Genomic DNA, 19,211 nt, shown 5'->3' on the forward strand with positions numbered 1-19,211 from the left:
AAATGATCTGTACATGTCCAGAGAGTTTCATTTGCACTTTCTGCTCTTCATTTGTGTACTGGATCGTTCAGATAACAAAACTCACCTACTGTCTTTCTAGCTTGATTTTTGTAGATTCCAAGTGGTACTACAATGCCATTTTCAGTTCCTTTTAAGATAAAAATAGCATTTTTGTGGCACAAATGGGATTTGTGAACAATTCCTCACTATGTTTTGTGATTGTATGAATTTTCATATATTAAGACCTCATTAAATTGGATGTCCCTAACTGGAATTTTAGACTTGCATTCTATGTATGAAAGAAGGAAAGAGGTTTTAATTGATTCTGTAAACTAGAGTCCAGGATATCTATTTAAAGAAATAATTACTTTTAAATATTTTAAAGTCTTGGTATGAGTGTGTGAGATATAGATAATTTGTATTTATTAAAACTGATTATGGTAAAACCATGAATTTGTAAGACCTCCATTTCCATTGTGCATATAGCACATAATTTCTTTGCAAAACTATTAATTCATTTTATTTATTTAGCAAGACTCTGACATGTACTGTAAAGGAGCTAAACTTGAACTTTTTACTAATGTAGATTGGCTTTTCCTTCAGATTTTTTGAGTTAATAACACTTGTAGTATATCATAAGGGATCTTTTACGAGATTAGTAAAATTTGCTTATTTGTTGGGCCAATGTGGTTTAGCCATATTTCTCCTAACAAGAATATTTGTTACTATTTATTACAAAAACAAAAGCTAGATTTTTATTTTTGACTTGAAAATTAGGAGGCCCAAAGCTTTCTGCTTCTGACAGTCTCTCTCTCATTTCATTGTTTAAACTTTAAAAAATTAAAGAGACTTTACTGAACAAAATTATTATTATTATTATTATTAAGGGATTTTAATTTAATGAAACTCAAGAGAACTTAAAGGGAATACATTTTTAGATAGGAACCAAGACCCTCACTTAGCTTCCTCTATGGAGAGAGGGGCAAAAGACTCTTAACTTTCGCTTCCTTGTGTTCTAGGTATATAGGATATTCTGACCCAGTAGTTTAAATCCTGAGAACTTGTTTTGTAGAGGGATGGGGGGAGACTTGTCATGCCTTTGGAAAAGGTGGATCCAGACCATCTTAGTGTTTCAATAATAGAAAGGTAAATCAATGTGGGAAATAGCACTACACATACACACACACATGCACACACACACACATTTATTGCTTACAGAGTTGCCTGTGTGCAAGGGAGACAATTCCTTCAGGAAATGTAATCTGGGGGGTCAGTACATTGGCTTTATTTGCTGGGCTGTAGTCTTACAGCACATCAATCTGTTGGGACTTCATCTGATATATTTGGCATTTAACTTTCAAATGCATCTTTAGGAAGGCTCTTAAATACTGTGAAAATTCCCTAATTTCAGGAAAACTTTGGATAAAAGTATGTTTATGGGTTGGTTTTCCCCAAATTATTTTTTCCCCTTCATTCATACCAATTCCTATATGTAATAGGGCATTACGTATATATTTTAAAAGATTTTAAGGATAATGTTGGCCAGTTCTCTTGTTTCTTTGTCCGTGTATGTGTGTACTTACCTTTTGTTTATCTATCTAGCAGTTTTAATGTTTGGATATACCTAAAGTCTTGACCCTTTATCTTTTCAGAATCTGTAGAAGAACAAGATGTTCTTGATAACAGTACAGAGCAGACAGACGAGAAAATATCAGACACAGAGCAGACAAACCAAGGGACTGAAAATGTATCTGGCACAGAGGAACCAGAGGAGAAGCAAGAGGCTGAGAATGAGGACACCTCAATGAATGAAGCCAAATCAGTAGTCCCCAGAGCCGATCCTATTCCTAATCCTGAACTCAGTGGAGAGTCTCTGATGGCCATGTAGTAAATGCTTTCACGTGCCTTCAACTGGATATTTGTAGTCTTGATGATGTCAGTCATTGCTTTCTAGGTGGTGCTTTCTTTCTTTCTTTTTTTTTTTTTTTCCTTTCTCTCTCCCTCTAAGGATGTGTTTGATATCATTTGAATTCAAATTGCTTGACTATTTCAATATATCAGAGTTGTAGCTCCTGGGTGTTAAATTAAAGGCGAGTGATATCAGTAAAGTAAGATCCTTTGGAAATTATAAAGACCCACACTATTTAGCCCGCTTTTAGATGTTTTCTTCCATTCTAAAAGTAAACAAAGTAGCATTCTCATTTTCTCTATGTGTGACCTGTAAATAATACCATTTTGACATAGGAAGAACTTTGGTTATGAATAAGTTCTAATGGTGTTCATTTTAAGGAATGAAACAATTAAGATTTTTAATAATTATTCGTTAAAAATGGGTAGAATTTTAATTCTTGAGATATTTGTGTGTGGGGGATGTCTATTTAGGCATTTCCATTAAGTGGTAGGAAAGTTCTAACTGTAACTATATAGGCATTGGTACAAATTCTCAGTAAGAATGCAACTGAACAGTCAAGTGCAGTGTTTCTTTTTTGATGTTTCTTATTTTGCAGCTGGGCCAAAGGCACTTGATGTATATAACTAGCTTATGTTTACATATTAACATATAGGAAATATCTCTGCACTTGACTGTACTTGAATTCTGAGCATTATTTATACTTGTAAAATAATGGTGATATATAAGTGAATTTTGTGCTCTTGTGTGTATTTTGTTAAGGAAAATAAAGATGATCTGGCAGCAGTTTCTTTTTGTTAAATATCTAGACTTCTTCAGACAGTGTCTTGGTGGATGACGTGGCTACCTGAAAAATCTTAGGAAGAGCGCACAAAACAATTAATCTATAGACTCCTGAGAGCAAATTATGATGCTTCTGTTCAGACTAATTGCTTTTCAAATTCAGAGAAATAGTGACATTTAGAGGTTCTAATCAGAGATTAGAGTTTCCTGATCCAGGAAAACCTGAAACCATTTGTAATTTTTAATTTTGGGAGACAAATAGGTATTGTGAGAATAGATAGTTACTAGTAGTTCATTGGATTTAATAGATGTTTTAAGGATTGGGAAAAATTTTCATCCAGAATGATAATTCTTGGACCTTAAATACAGCGTGGTTATCTTTTTCATCTTCCTTTTATCATTCTTCTCCATTATTAAAAAAATTGAAATCAAAGGGAGACATATATAGGAATGGTGTATATGGCAAATATTTCTAAGTTGTACATAGTTTATTAAAAATTTGATAAAATAACATTTGTTATTTAAAAATTCATCTTTATGATCTAATATCTTATATCTGATAGGTATTTTAATGAATCTAATCTGTTAATAGTCTGAGGCATTATGGTATAGGGACCAGAGTTTTTGAGATCACAAAACTGGGTTTAAATTCTAGCTCTGCAGTCTTGGGCAAGTCACCCAACCTCTCTGAGACTGTTTTTTTAACTGTAAAATGGGAAATATTAATACCTACTCTTTGGGGTATAGGGATGATTAAAAATTATTTACATAATTTTTATGCCTAGCTCACTGCCTGATAATAATTAAGTAAATAGCAACATTTTATATTATAGATATCCTTGTGAAATATGGAAGGGCTGTAATTCTTCCTCTTGCAAATAAGGAAATTAAAAAATAATATGAACATATAATTCAGCTGCTCAGAATCAAGCCAGAGTTTTCTGCATCAACTTTTCTCTATCAAATGCATGTATATAAATAAATACATAGATTAAAGAAATAGGAACCTGAAACTATGGAATATAATCTTTTATGGGGAGGGTGAATCTCAGGTTTTATACATTATTGACCCGTAAACATTTTAGTAGCATCATGCTGAAGTCTTCTTGTTTTTTGTTTTTGTTTGTTTGTTTGTTTATTTATTTATGGTATGAGTGGAAGGGCAGAGGAAGAGAGAGGAAATCTCAAGCAGATTCCCTGTTGAGCATGGAGCCTGACACGGGACTCATTCTCACCCTCCTGAGATGATTCCCTGTTGAGCATGGAGCCTGACACGGGACTCATTCTCACCCTCCTGAGATGACCTGAGTCAAAATCAGTAGTCAGGCGCTTAACCAACTGAGCCACTCAGGTGCCCCGAGTCTTCTTGTTTTGAAACATTCAAATTCTGATGTACATTGCTTGAAAATGAAGAGTACTTCAGAGAAATATAATTGCATGATAGAATCAAATATTATGAGAAATATCTTTGAAAGAAATATGGAAGAAGATTAAAAGGGGATTAGTAAAATGAATGCAACAAGTGACGTGCTGTAATTGTATAGTACCCTTTAAAATAGAAAAGGTTATTCTGATACTGTAGTAAATAGTTAATGGTTTTAAGGAGTGGTGAAATGTTCTATTTCTGATTATTAAGACTAGTGTAAATGAGGAAAAACAAACTACTAAGTGCTATTGGCTAAAGTGACCTTTACTTTCCTACTTAGAAATGCTCAACAGATATTTTCTAAACTCTTCTGTGACCTCAGCATGATCTATAAACATGGTCTGGCTTCGACCTCTTCATCCCTCCTCCACCATAATGCTGTAGCCTCCAGGCCTCTTCCAGTTCTGTGACTACACTAAACCCATTCCTACATTAAGTCCCATCTGAAATATTCTCTTCTCAGAGAGATAGGCTCCTAAGTTCCCTATCTAAAGCTGGCCTCTATTACTCTCTCTCTGTCACGTCACTTTACTAATGGTCCTTACCGCAGTTTAAGTATTTTATTTGTTTACAAGCTGTCTATCTTTACGACATAAAATCTGTGTGTGCAAGGCTCTTTTTTGTCTTTTTTTTTTTAAGATTTTATTTATTTATTTATTTATTTATTCATGAGAGACACAGAGAGAGGCAGAGACACAGGCAGAGGGAGAAGCAGGCTCCATGCAGAGAGCCTGACGTGGGGCTCGATCCCGGGTCTCCAGGATCACGCCCTGGGCTGAAGGCCGCACTAAACCGCTGAGCCACCTGGGCTGCCCTCTTTTTTGTCTTATTTACCTGTATCTGCGGGTCTAGCACGCTGCTTGACCCGTTTATTATGTAAATGAATAATATAGTTGCTAAATCCAGTGAAAACTCTCAGTACTTAACTTATTTCACTGCTTTTCAGTATTGACATTGTTGAACACTCCTTTGGTTTGAAACACTTTTCTTTTTTCTTTTGACTTTTGAGCTTTCACACTCTAGTGCCTTTCTTTCAGTGTCCTTTTCAGGCTTCTCTTCTCCTGCCCACCCATTAAATACTGGTGTTCCATAGCTTCTGCCTCGTGCCAGCATTTCTTTACTCTGCAAATTCTCTCTCTGAAGGATCTCATCAACCCAATGGATTTCATTAACATTCGTTTCTCTGATTCTCCCATCTCCAGCCTTGATCTGTTTGCTTCACTTCAGACTGAATAATCACCTGCCTTCTAAATGTCTTTCGCAATCAGAATATTAAAAAATGAACACTATTTTCTCCTTGAAACCTACAAAACTTAAAAATACTGTGTTTTTGAACTACTGTGTCCCCTCATTCTCTTCCCCCTTTTTCCCATATCTTCACTATCCATTTCTGTCTCCAAAACCATCTTCTCGTTTTTTCATTTCTCCATCCCATTAACATTAGTAATGATAATACACATTTGCCTTCTTACTCTGTGCCAGGTAACATGCTAACTGTTGTTATATGTCTTATTTTATTCTTAGGTGTAACCTTGTGAGGATTTTAATTTCTGGATTATAGATGAGAAAACTGAGCTATAGAGAGAGTAAGTTTGGTCATTGGAAAATCTGGGATTTGAATGCAGACAATAAAGTCTTGCTCTTAATTACTGTCTAACTGCCTTCTCATCATTCAGGCCTCTATTGATAATAATCTCAGAACTCTCTTCATTGGTTTCTGCCTCCAATCTTGCCTACTTGGCTATTTATTTTGTGCACTATAGCCTGAATGAGTTTTCAGAATTGGAAAAGGAATCCTGGTACACCATTGTTTAAACCCTTCAATGATTCCTCATTGTTCTTGGGATGAGGTCCAAACTTACTACTGATAGGGCCTATATAATTTTGCTTCTAGTTACTTCTGGCATTTCTGACCACAACTATTGCCACCATTCCCACCCCACTTTTAATGTAGCTATCATAATGTTTTCTGTAGTTCATAATGCAAAAGTTTTTCTAATCCCCCAGGTTCCTCTTCCTCTTCCTGGGATATCCTCCTACTCACAAAGACACAGGGACACACAGTAAATAGTTGCTGAATTGCACTGAAATAGTAGTACGAACCCAAATTTGGAAATGTTGTTGGTAGTTGTTACTATGCCTTTTATTCTTAAATCTTTCTCAGCCTATTCATTAGATACAAACAGTATTGTTATGGAGAACACGATTGAGTCATGAGAGTTATAGCTTTGTATGTGGGTGAGAGAGAAAGGTAAAAGGGAGAGGTATTCTAATTATATAATGATTTCCATTAAGTATTGTATGCTGAGTGTCAGAAAAGCTGAATGACTTACACAGGTCATAGGGATAGCTGGCATCTGAACCAAGCAAAAACTCAGATCTCAACTCTTAATGCAGGATGCTTTATACTGAACCACCAATTTTACACTGCCAATCAAAATTAATGTTAAGAGTTTAAGATTACTTTAAAAATGTGCAAGTTTTCTATTTTTTTCTAATATTACTTTGAAAAATTACAGTATTCTCTGTTGGATTATGTGCAAATCAAAGGGTCAAAGAATGGGAATAATTTATGGAATTATGAATAGCTATTTTGAAACAACCGTAAAGAACAGAGCTGCTTTAGAAAATCAAAAGAAAATAATATAAGTTATTATGTAGCATAGCCTTAATTCATTGTTAAAAAGTGTAGAAGACATTTAGATATAGTTTAATGGACTCCCAAAGAGCTATTATAAATAATTCAAGTACTTATGTAAAGTTGAAGCAAGATAAAGATGATTGTAAACTGATGATCTGCTAAATCTTTGTAATTTGACTTGTTTCAAAGTTATTGAAGATCTAAATATATTAACTCCACCCAGCTAATAAGTAAATGTATCAGGCTCTGAATTTAGACAATTTATAAATAAAGCAAAGTACATTTATTAGAATTCAAACATAAGAATAAAAATTTAAAAATACAGAATAAAAGCCTCATTAAATTCTATCAGTCCATAAACTATTAATTTGTCTCAACCTAATTTCTTTCCTTCTCAGAAACAAATCTATATTTTTTTACTTCAATACTATTTAAAATTGTCTTTTTAAAAACTGTTGAATTTATTCAATAGTAGTTATTCTCCCAAGTGCCCTTTGGTTTGCCTTTGTGTGAAACTTAGATTCCACTTACTTTTCCATTCTGTCTCCTCCAGAGGTCCTGTTATGTGGCTTAATTTATACTACTTGTGGACTTTAGAAGAAAACACTATCCACTTATATAGCTCTATATTATTTGATGTTTTTTACAACCTAGATTTTCTGCTTTATGCATTTTTCTCTAGGTTTCCCCCCCCCCCCTAATATTTATACCTTCCTGTTTTTCTTTGGCAGCAAAAATGGTAGAAGTTGGAAGCACTCTGAGAAGATTAAAAAGTGTTCTCAAAAAATCTCCTTCATAAATTAGTTTTTTAAAGTTCTTATTCCAGGATTATATGAGAACAGGCCAGATTTTTAGCTGCCAAAGACTTTTACCAGATCCTTGGCATTTGTTTTAGGAAAATGGGGAAAATCATTTATTTTTGTGAAAATAAATATTTTTATCTTAGTCTGATATTGAAGGGTGAAGAAAGGGGGGAATTAAATGAACATTTTTTGAATACCTGCTCCTGGTCAGGCACTGTGCTCTAGATAATTTCACATTTCTCTTACAACCATGTGAGGAAGTGGAATCCTATTAAGCAGGAATTAATTCCCCAAGACCACTTAGTTTATGGAGGTTGTAAATGGAATCAGAACCTAGGATCTTTAGGTCCTTGTCCTGTTTGCTATCTGTGAGCCTTCTCTTTTGATAGCTAAAAGAATAGACTAATGCTTTTTTGGATTTCTCCTATTTTTGTGATAATTCCAAGTGTTGCTTCAGGGCAGTTTTCTCAGCTGAACACTTGTCAGACTCTCTACACACTCTCCCCATGAAATGCTCTCATAATTTATCTCCAACATCAGACTATGAACTCCTTGAAGGCAGAGCCATATCTATTTTTACTTCTCACTATATTTCTAATGTCTGGCATGTAGAAGGCACCCTGAGTGAGCTGTTGAATAGGTAGTTAATATGCACACAGGTGCAGGCACATATGTGCACACACACTCAATGAAAAATACTGCTGTGCAGATTTTGTAGTGTGAGCAATTTTGTAAACCTCAAATTTGAATTATTGTGTAGGGAAATTATTTGATCCTCACAACCTTGGGGAGCTCTGATTGACTCCTTTGTCATCTTTTCTTTTTTGGATCTATCATCCATATTGCTGTAGGAGCTTTCTGAAACACAAGCTGGAGGGGAAATGGTGGAGGGATGAGGTCACTGGATGACTGGCATTAAGGATAGGGTGCTTGATGGAATGAGCACTGAGTATTGTATGCAACTGATGAAGCACTGAACTCTACCTCTGAAACTAATAAGACTCTCTTATGTTAATTGAATAAAAATAAAAATAAAAGAAGTTTAAAAATATTCTAAGGTTCATTTGTATGTGGCTGACTCCCTAGGTGGCTTTTAAGGATTCCCTTCTCTAGCTTTCTCTTAAACTACTCTCTTATGTGCTGACCACAGGCTTATGTGGTGCTATTCTTGTTGAAATCTCATTTCCTTAAGACCCAGCTTTATCTACAATCTTCTGAGTGACACCTTTCTCAGCTTTCTTTCCTAAGCAGTTACTTGCTTTTTATTCTCATTGTGCTTAATACATTATATATAATGTTGTCTCCTGACCTCTTGTTACTCTCTGCCTCCCTCGTTTGGTTGTGAACACTGAAGACAGGCAGTGTTTCTCAGTTTTATTTTCTCTCTCTTGCTCTCCTTAAACCAAAAGTAAGACATGGGATGATGTCTGCTACATGTATGTTTAGAGAGTGGACTCGTAAATAAGTGATGGACCTGACGTGGTCAGCTCTGGTGGCTTGTGCGCCACTTCCATCTGAAACGCCTATAATTAAAGTAATTGTGGCCAGAAAGTGAGAAAGACTAGCTCATGATTTGAAGCTATGCAAACTGACAGCACACTAAGGGAGGAGGATTTGTTTGTTTTTGTATTCTTAGTGCCCAACATAGATGCTCAATAACTGGATGAACTGAACTGCACATGACCTAAGGGCCAATGTGCTCGGGTGGGATTAGAGCACAGAGGGTCTTCTCTCATTCACGTGAATCCATTATTTGGCCAAGGTTTCTAAATTGTATATAAAATGATTTGGTTTAATAAACTCCCATTCTTAAAAAATATTCTTAGTTTCATTTGTATGTGAACCATACAGATACAGAATTTGTATCTATATTCCTCAACCTCTGATCTCATACTCTACTCACACATAGAATGGGGTATTTTAAAATATTTTTTTGTTTATTTTTTAAATTTCATTTCTGACCCATTTAATGTTATAATTCATGTTAACTTAGGAGTTTTCTGGGTTAAGTAGGTGCTCTTTTGACACTATCTGGTGGAGTCTCAATACACACAATACATATTTCCTCTTTCAGTAAATGCACCATTGGAAATTAGACCTTAAAATTGTGTATTTGCCTCAAAAATATATCAAAAGGTACTGTATATTGCACATGACAGGTATAATTAAAACTTGCACTAATATGATATGTTTTATGAATTATAGTCAGCTAAGTTATTTTTTTCTAAAAATGAAATAGGCATTTTGTGCTTTATTGTTGATAGCAAGAATGCTAAAGGCTTTGCCTACCTGTCAAGAGTTGATACATTTTATTGAATTATAGTGGTTTGCTTTTTAAAAAAATATTTTTCCCTAGAAACCAAAAGGAATCAAATTTTGGAATGATCTTGTGTTCTTCATTATGAGTGTTCATACCAAATAATATATGAATTTTTAGAATAGGATGCAATGAATTTTATAAGCTGAGTACAGGCTGAAATAAAATTGATATGCTTGAAACATGTTTTGGGTGGATGTTGTAGATTCTTTTCAGCACATTTTTTTTTTCCTTCTGGTTTTTGAAGACCTGGATTCTTTTTGTGTGTTTGTATGATCTTGCTTTTTTTCCAATAGTCCATCTCCTGTAATTGGGCTTGATGAAATTAGATAGTATTTTATTTATTTAAAGATAATGCAATCATTACTGAAGAGTGGGCGATTTTATTCTCTCTTTCCTGCTGTCTTCTACCTCTCCCTACCCTTCCACACAACACCCCCAACCACCATAGGAGAGAGCAGCAGGTTTTAGTAGATTTGGTTATGAGCAATTTATCCACCCAGCAAATAACTGTAAGCAGCAGTTTGAAGCAAGTGTGAATGTCCAGCACTCCTTTTACCGTAGGATGATCCAAAACTACTAAATTGTGTTTTGGGACAGTAGTGCTATGTATTTGGAGTTGGAAGAGGAGAAGTGGGGAGCATATGACTTGCCTTAATAAAGAAGCTGAATTCAGGGCCTGCTGTATTCCAGATAAGTAACAAGAGCATGGCAGTCGACACTTAGGTTTTTAACAGTGCTTCCAATACACATGTAAACAATTCAATTTGTGCATTATAGGCTTTATTGTCTCTAAAGAGTGATTTATATCCGTATTTCTGCATTATCGTCCACAAGGTACTGCCCTCTGTCAGAGGGCCTGTGCTATCTAATTTTTTAGACCTTTGTCTTCATTAGTACAGCAATTTTAGCTTGTGATCATTGTACTAGACCTCATTGATAAGCTAAGACAGTATGAGATTCATAGGGCTGACATCTAACCTTGCCACTGGCTTCTTTGACCCCTCTGCTTCCGAAACATGGGTTCATTTTTTTAAAAAAAGCCCAAGGTAGAACTCCATCTATTTTTCACACGCATTGTGGGCAGTTTAAAGGTTGGTCAGAATCAAATACTGTGCTTTCAAATTTGATAATGTATGAGTACAGAAGGATGACCTTTGATACATAGTCATACATCAACATGACATGAGCAGTAAATGCTGCAATTACCTTTACTACGTTGAAATGGCGCTTTAGTTTTCATCCTCAGAGCAATTATTGCAAAAGCAAAAAAATGCATTTGAGTTCTTTTTATGAATTTTGTAAAATTAAGTATCTTTAGAAAGAGTCCTAATTTATACACCTATTTGCCAGCGTGAATTTGATTTTTATACTATGCGGTTGTTCGCTACCGGAAGATTCTAATTGCTGACCTGATCATTTTAGGCAGATTGTGGTAAAGCAGTTTTGTGTTTTGTGAGTAGGTTATTTTTCAGAAGGATTAAATGCTGTTTCTTTACAAAAGAATTTTACCACGTGTATTTTCAAATATATTCAAGTCTGCTCCTAGTCGTCATTTAAACGAATATTTAGCGATGTCAGGGACGTCTGTGTCGTGGCAACACACAGCCTGCATATTATGGCCCCTGCCATCCTTCATGGGATTGTTGCCCTGGGTGTTGATCCACACATTCATTTCTCCTTTAATGAGTGCCTTCTGTGTGCCAGGCACAGGAGATGGAAAAAGAATGAGGCATGGGCCCTATTCTCAGGGGGTTCCCAGGCTAGCGGCTAACACTTTAGTTCTCTCCTGAGAAGTCCTAAGATGGGAAAGCAGTAAGTTGACTCAGTAAGTGTTAAGTGAAATGTATGCTGGACTTGGAAAGGCGGAGACAAGGTTTACATTTGGACTTCTGCCTCTTTCCAGCAGTGTGACCTTGGGGAAGTTACATAACCTCTCTGAACCTTAGTTTCCTGGGCTATACAAAAATAATATGTCGTGCACAGAGCTGCTGCGAAAAGTAGAGAAGAGGGAAGTCTAGGCCAAGTGTGGCCCAGGACAGAAACTACTTCCTTTTCTACTTCCCATCCTCCTTTTCTCTCCCCTTACACTTCTCAATTAGCCAGTTTACTATTTCTCTATGAATTTTTTTTTCCTGGTATACAGGTGGGTAATAGGGTCCAAGGGCCTCCAGAAATTTCCTACACAATTTTGTATGTGTGAATGCACATTTTTCCAGGGAGAGAATACATAGCCCTTATCTCATTTTCAAAGTTGGACTGTGAGTCAATAGAGCAGGAGTGCTACAGCTCTCTTCCAGGAGAACAGCTCACTAATCAAAGAGATTACTTAACATTACTGTAATATTTGGATTAATGATGTAAAAAAATCAATTGAATCTCAAGTACCTTTTCTCTGGGCCTTAAAGAATCCCTCAAATTATCTCTGTGGACAGAAGCCATATGCCAGGTACAAAGCAGCAATGCCATGCTAGTGGCAAAATTAATGTAAAAATGGAACTCCAGTTTAGTGTGTGGGTCTTGCATGGTTTTAGACTGCTGGTAGGTTTATCAATGATCATATGTAGACACGAGAGCTGCTTAAAACTTGTCAGTGAAGTTGAATTTTTAAAATAAGGTGGGAGTACTGTAAGGGATCACACGGTGTCTTACTGGATTTTGATATTATAAATATTTAGTTCCACCTCTCCGATTGCTCTTTAATTATTCCTGCCCCCCAAACCTCCTGCTTATGCAATGATGTCATGAAGTTAAGGATTTTTTCCACCAACACCTGCTTATTCTTTTCTCTTTTGTTTTTAAAAACATATATTTTTTAAAGATTTATTTATTTTAGAGAGAGAGAGAGAATGTGGGGGTATAAGGTGGAGAGGCAGAGGGAGAGGGTCCTAAGCAGGCTCCATGCTGAGCACAGAGCCCGAGGCTGGCTGGATCCCACAACCCTGAGATTATGACCTGAGCCAAAACCAAGAGTTGGCTGCTTAACTGACCACACCAACCAGGCGCCCCTCTTGGTTTGTAATATAAGAAATCGAAAACACAGTGGTAAATTTAAAAAGCTGTTCACTACATTAATGCATTGTAATGCATTAACTGTTTTTTCTTCCTTAGGTTTCCTTTTAGTTTCTAGTCCTTTTAGCCTATATGCTTTATAAATTGATATGTGCACAGTTGTATTCTCAAACCCAGCTGAGTGAGGTGCTCCGTGTAGTGTCCCACTTGCCACTTGTAACTTCCTTCACATGGGCTGTTGTCAGGCTGTGAGTCAATTACTGTCCATTCTGAAGCACCTGAAGGCACAGAGCTGCTGTCAGGTGATGAGTTTCCCCCTTGTACTCAGGCAAACACGGACTGGGGGCTTGGGGGTCTGGTTCTACTCCTTCCCCTAATGTCTCTTCTCCCGTGTCTCCTTCAGGATAGAGTTCAAGTTTGTGCATTTGCTTTGGAGGTCTAAACATACTGCTTGTAAAATGAAGTTCATCACAATTATTTTTGATAGTGACAAAAAATAGGTGAGCAAAATGTTCAGGATGGGAGACTGTTTAATGCACTTAAATATTTTTGAAGTGTTTTTAATAATGTGAGAAAATGTTCATGATTTAATATTGAGAGAAAAGTGGTTATAAGTTTGCACAGTATTGTATTATAGCCTGATATTGTGTGCAAAATAATATATATGTAAAGGGACTGGAAAGAAATAAAACAAATTTTAATTAATTATATTTGGGCTGTAGTATATGGCTTACTTTTTTCCTTCACCTTCTTTTCCTGTATTTTCCAAATTGAATATTAAGAATGTGTATTACTTTCAGCATTTCTGATTTTTTAAATAAAATTTAAAAAAATCTGGAATAATGATCTATAGCAACGCATTGTGTTACAGAAAGATGTTTAAATTTAAGTTGATAATTCAGTTATTCCCAAATTCAGAACATTTTCACATGTGCAAAGTCATGGGAAAGTGTTGATTTTATTTATTTTATTTGTAGATTTATTTAAAAGATTTTATTTATTTGTGTGAGAGAGAGAGGGAGAGAGGAAGCACCAGCAAGGGGAGAGGAGGGACAGAGGGCAAAGCAGACTCTCCACTGAGTGGGGAGCCTGACATGGGGCTCAATCCCAGGACCCTGAGATGATGACCCAAGCTAAAGGCAGATGCTTAATTGACTGAGCCACCCAGGCACCCTGAAAGAATTGACTTTAGTTTGACTTCAAAAAAGAAAAAAATGAGTTTTTTTGAGCAGTAAAAATATAAAGACCTTGGTTACCTTGGAATAAAGGAGAGAAATGAATGCTTTATGAATGATATGGACTTAAAAATGAGGAAGGTATCTGAGACACTTAAATAATTTTCTTTTTCTTGTAACAGCTTAAAGCACACTCAGCTTTTGAGTGGTATGAAAGCCTCTCCCACATTTACATATTTTCTCCACCTACCTTTATGTGCACATATATATAGACATACACAGCTCATTAATTCCCTTAATAGGAATGAACCAAAGGTTTTGTCTTATAATAAGTAGTTGGTCTGTTATAAGCAACATGGCACCATAATTTTTGATCTTCCCTTAAAATATTTCTTTGGAAATCTCACAACTATTGAGACTGCTTTATGGATATTCATATAATTTCCTAAATCTGGGTTCTCATAAACATTTAGAAATAATCACAATGTGGTATATAGTAATGCAGCCTAGTACAGTTTGGTCTAGTTGCCTTGTGATAGCAATTATAGCCGAATCTGACTATAGCATCCCAAATTGAGAGTGTGTGGTAATTTGTGATAGGGATAAGAATGAATTTCCTGAGTTAGAAGACAAAATAAGTAAATTTATAGTATATGTAAGATTTTGTATTTTAAATATCTGATTATGTATAGCAGCGTATCTGGAGGACACTCTGATGTGCTGGTTCCCTACTTGGAAAATCGTTATTGACGGAATGCTTAATATGTGGCCAGGCTGCTATGAGACATCTTATATACACAGTGTTATTTGATCCTTAGAAGGATTCTTTGAAATAAATAATTTTCATCTCCATCCTATAGATAAGCAAACTGAAGTTCAAAGCAATTGAGTAATTCACCTAAGGTCAAACAGTTAGCAAGTCTTGAAGGCAGGGTGTGAAGCAAGGTTTATCCATACGTGTTCCACTGATCACACCCCCTCCCATCTTATCCATTTGTTAAAAATGGCTTTTTACTAGCCACATTTTCCTTACCTTTTGTACTTTAAAGTGATTAAAATATCATGTAAAAATGTTCTATACTTTTACTATTCCGAAGAAGATTTTCTTCGGAAAATCTTTAGGTTGCCCTGATTTTCCAAAACACTATTAGAGATGTTACAATTATTTTAGAAGCTGGAAAGAAGTATTATAGTGCTTGTTGGCTTCTCCTCCCATTTATAAGGAACAGTGTAAATTCTTTCTGCTTTTATCATTGGCTCTGTTTCTTCTGTGATGTCACCCAGAGTTGATTTGCAACAGTGGAAAAGATGATTATAAGTTGCTCTGTATATAAATTTCTTTTCTTGGTCTAAAGCCCACATCTAAATTCTTTGATTCTGTGTCTCTTAAAAAAAAATGGTCTTTCCAATGAGATTTTTACCGAACGCACTCTAATATTTTTTGTCTACCAAAAGGTTTTCCTGAGCACACGTCAAAGGCTGGTTTGGTTTATACAAAGGATGCAGACTTCTTCCTGGACTTCACAGTCACTGAGAGATTACGTGTTCTCTTACGTACCTTCAAGTCTCCACATAGATCAGTGCTTGGCAAACAGTATGTTCTCCATGCATGTGTGTTAAATTGTTTCTTAGCAGGACACTGTGCCCCATTACAGATGCTTACCCCTGAAGTTTGGAACTCTTGACTGGGTTGAAGAAGCCTTAATTTTGGATTTCCTTGCACCTCCATGTCTTCCCCTGAAGCCAGGGAGGGAAAGGTATGGACTGCTACTCTGCATAGCTCCCATCCCCTTGGGCTTTACCTGGAGGCTCAGGCATTGATGACTGGCCACCTTTTTTTCACCTAACCTTTGATTAGAGGTGCTGGCCCCAGAAAGGGCCGCACACTAGTCAGCTGCCTTGTCTGGACCTTCCTCTCCCCTTGCTCTGTGGTCACCCTGTGCTCGCCCACCACCAGCACCACCATACTTCAAATGCCCCACTCTTCAAGTTGAGGTTATCAACCTTTACCTTCATCCCTGATGGCTTTCCCATGCAGTCTTCATGACTCCTGTTTATTACGTGTAACTCATGTGTTGTGGTGGGGCTATTCACAAAGAGCATGCTTTCCACAAACTTCTACTAACACGTTTTGCTGTCAAACATTTTCGCCGGTCGTTTGGTAAGGCAGGGAAGGAACCTGCTGAGGGCTGTGAGCCTCTGGCCCTCCAAGGAGAGCGAGGGGAAGTGGGCTGCCCTATGCTTCAGAGCACTTGGACAGCCTCCACCTCTCCTAACACCTCCCGAGAGCAGCCTGGGGCCACCTTCATCAGTCTTCACAGCGCCTGGTGTCTTTCCCAGCAGCCCACGGGGCTCTAGTTTTCATGCCATGTTCCACGGAACCCTGAGATTCCACGAGGGTCCTCCTGTCGTGCCTCAAACATTTGACACCATTTTTAGTATGAATGTGTAGAAACTTTAAAGGATGCACACATCAGTCTGTGTTATAACAAATTTTAACTCCAGAGGCAACTAATTTGTGTTCCTTCTGATGGATTGACTTCATAATACACAAATGCTATGAATTAGAATTTGTGAATAAAATCCTCTGTAACCTAGATGTTGGCCATCCCTGTAGGCAGCCCCCGTTCTCACTCCATGCTCCATGCATTCCAGAAAAGGACCCTGCTCTCAGGCCCCAGCCCCTCTCAGCTCTCCTCTGGGTTATTGTAGCAGGCGCTCTTCTGTGGTCCTTACAACCCATTCCCACCAGCAGCCAGAGTGAGCCTGCTCCCCGGGTCTGACCACTCCTACTGAAAACCCTTCCCATAGCTCCCCATCCTTTTTTGTTCTCACTGTTGTTTCATTTGTGCCCCCCTACCCCACCCCAGGTTTATTGAGATATAACTGACATATAGCACTGTGTAAGTTTAGAGTATACAATGTGTTGATTTGACACATTTATAAACTGCAGCATGTTACCACCATGTAGTAGCAGCTACTACCTCCATCCCGCCAGATAGTTACCCCCCCACCCTTTTTTCTTGTGGTGAGAATGCTAAGATCTGTTCTCTTGGCAACATTCAGGTATATGATGTAGTATTATTGGCTATAATCACCATGCTGTACATTAGATCCCAAACTTGTTAATCTTATAACTGGTTTGTACCCTTTGACCAATATTTCCCCTTTCCCCCCACTTCCCACCCTACTTTCTTTTGCCCTGAGTTTGTCTTTTTAAGATTCCATATATAAATGATATCACATGGTATTTGTCTTTCTCTGAAATTTCACTTAGCATAATGCCTTCAAGGTTCATTCAGGTTGTTGCAAATGGACCATTGCTGAATAATAGTCCGCTGTGTATGGATAGATAGATAGATATCTCACATCTTCGTTATCTATTCATCTGTTGACAGTCACTTAGGTTTATAGTTGAGATCCATAGTTCCCCACCTTATATAGGGTAAAAGCCCAAGCCATTGCAATGGTCTACAATGTCCTGTACTAATCACCTTCACTCCTTGCTTGATGCTTCTGCTCTTATTATCCCATCTCTCTTTGGCCTCCCTGGATTCCTTTGCATTCCTCCAACATGTCAGCTATATTCCTGCCTCAGAGTCTTTTCTCTTAATGGTCCCTCTGCCTAAACATATTTGCTTAGCTGGACCCCCCCACCCCATCCTGAGGGAAATATTGGCTTGTCTTTTTCCCTGACCTAAAAATACCCTCCTTAAAATATCCCTCTATTTTCCTTGCCTGCTTTTTTCCTCCACTAAAATTCTGTAAAAGTTCTCTATTATCACTAATATTCAATAGCAGTGTTACCACCATCTAACACTGTGTATTTTGTTTCTTTGTTTACTATACTCCTACCTCCGGTAGAAAGTAACCCACGTTGCCAGACATTTCTGAATGTTTTGTCCCCTGCTGTATTCTCAGTATGTAGCAGCTGGTAGATTGTCAGCAAATATTTGAATTCTCTCGAAATAAACCATGAGCCCCAGAACGTTATTAAATAGGCTAGACTTTCCTGGGACTTTTGCGGGAGAGATGGACAGGATGGTTTATATCCAAGAGAAGATCCTTCTTTCAACTATTTTCTCCTGTCAATTATTCCTTTCCTGGAATAGAGACTGAATTGTTTTGACTTAAGAGAGCTGCTCTCGGGATCCCTGGGTGGTGCAGCGGTTTAGCGCCTGCCTTTGGCCCAGGGCGCGATCCTGGAGACCCGGGATCGAGTCCCACGTCGGGCTCCCGGTGCATGGAGCCTGCTTCTCCCTCTGCCTGTGTCTCTGCCTCTCTCTCTCTCTGTGACTATCATAAATAAATAAAAATTAAAAAAAAAAAAAAGAGCTGCTCTCCTAGAGCCTTGGATACCTCTAATACACAGAATCTTTTTAGGTTAGTACAACATGTAATCAGGCAAACAAGGCAATAATGTTCATGAGAATCTCAGAGTGAGATGTGCCATAATACAAAAGGATTTTGATGGAGAAAAGATTTATGAAAATTCTTTTTAATATTACCTTTAAATGCAATGACCTATATAAGCCTAAATAAGTGACTTAATTTATCCTCCCTATTTTTCCTAACCTTCAACCATGAACCACCTTCTCCTTCACCTCTACCACCACCCTACTGATGAGGTAAAGCTAAATGTATTGTCCAAATAAGATTATTCAAGCCATTTGCTTTTTCTTGTTCCTATTTTATTTTTTGGCCATTTCGCTGTCATTATTTTTCCCATCTGGATGACAGTATAAGAAGATATGATGAAGGTAGTCAATGTTATCACTTATGATAAAAAGTTGGGTGGGGGAGAAAAGAACAATTATTGGCCAAAAGGAAATTTAAAGGGTCCATAAGGATTGGACCTCCATGTATGTCATTAGTACACATAATTGACAGCAATACGAATGCATGAGAAATGATGTTCTTTGCTTCCCTGTTTCACTATTAGCACACATGTATTTCATTAACACACATACGCAAGAGCAATACACATGTGGTAACAAATGAGTTTTCTTAACCAGCCATTTTGCAAAGTTAGTGAGTGCCTTTGTGTGTGTGTGTGTGTCTATTTTTAAGGCTGATCCACTGGTATATGTAAATGTAAACACCTCTGTACGCTATGGTGACATCTTTAAGTAATTGAAAGCTCAG

General features: G+C 37.1%; 1 protein-coding gene across 4 annotated transcripts in view; it reads left to right on the plus strand.

The window, feature by feature from the left end:
• Window positions 1–13,601, plus strand: part of LNPK (lunapark, ER junction formation factor) — an 88,968-nt gene extending 75,367 nt beyond the window's left edge. For 3 of the 4 annotated variants that reach the window (XM_077883145.1, XM_077883147.1, XM_077883146.1), the window contains one exon: window positions 1,653–13,601. In XM_077883145.1, the coding sequence (XP_077739271.1) occupies window positions 1,653–1,888 (236 nt within the window). In that variant the 3' untranslated portion in view covers window positions 1,889–13,601. The remainder of the gene's footprint in view (window positions 1–1,652) is intronic. The other variant, XM_077883148.1, reaches the window with a different exon arrangement.
• The last annotated feature ends 5,610 nt before the right edge of the window (window positions 13,602–19,211 follow it).

The sequence above is a fragment of the Canis aureus genome, chromosome 34, assembly GCF_053574225.1.
Source record: "Canis aureus isolate CA01 chromosome 34, VMU_Caureus_v.1.0, whole genome shotgun sequence".
Lineage (NCBI taxonomy): Eukaryota > Metazoa > Chordata > Mammalia > Carnivora > Canidae > Canis > Canis aureus.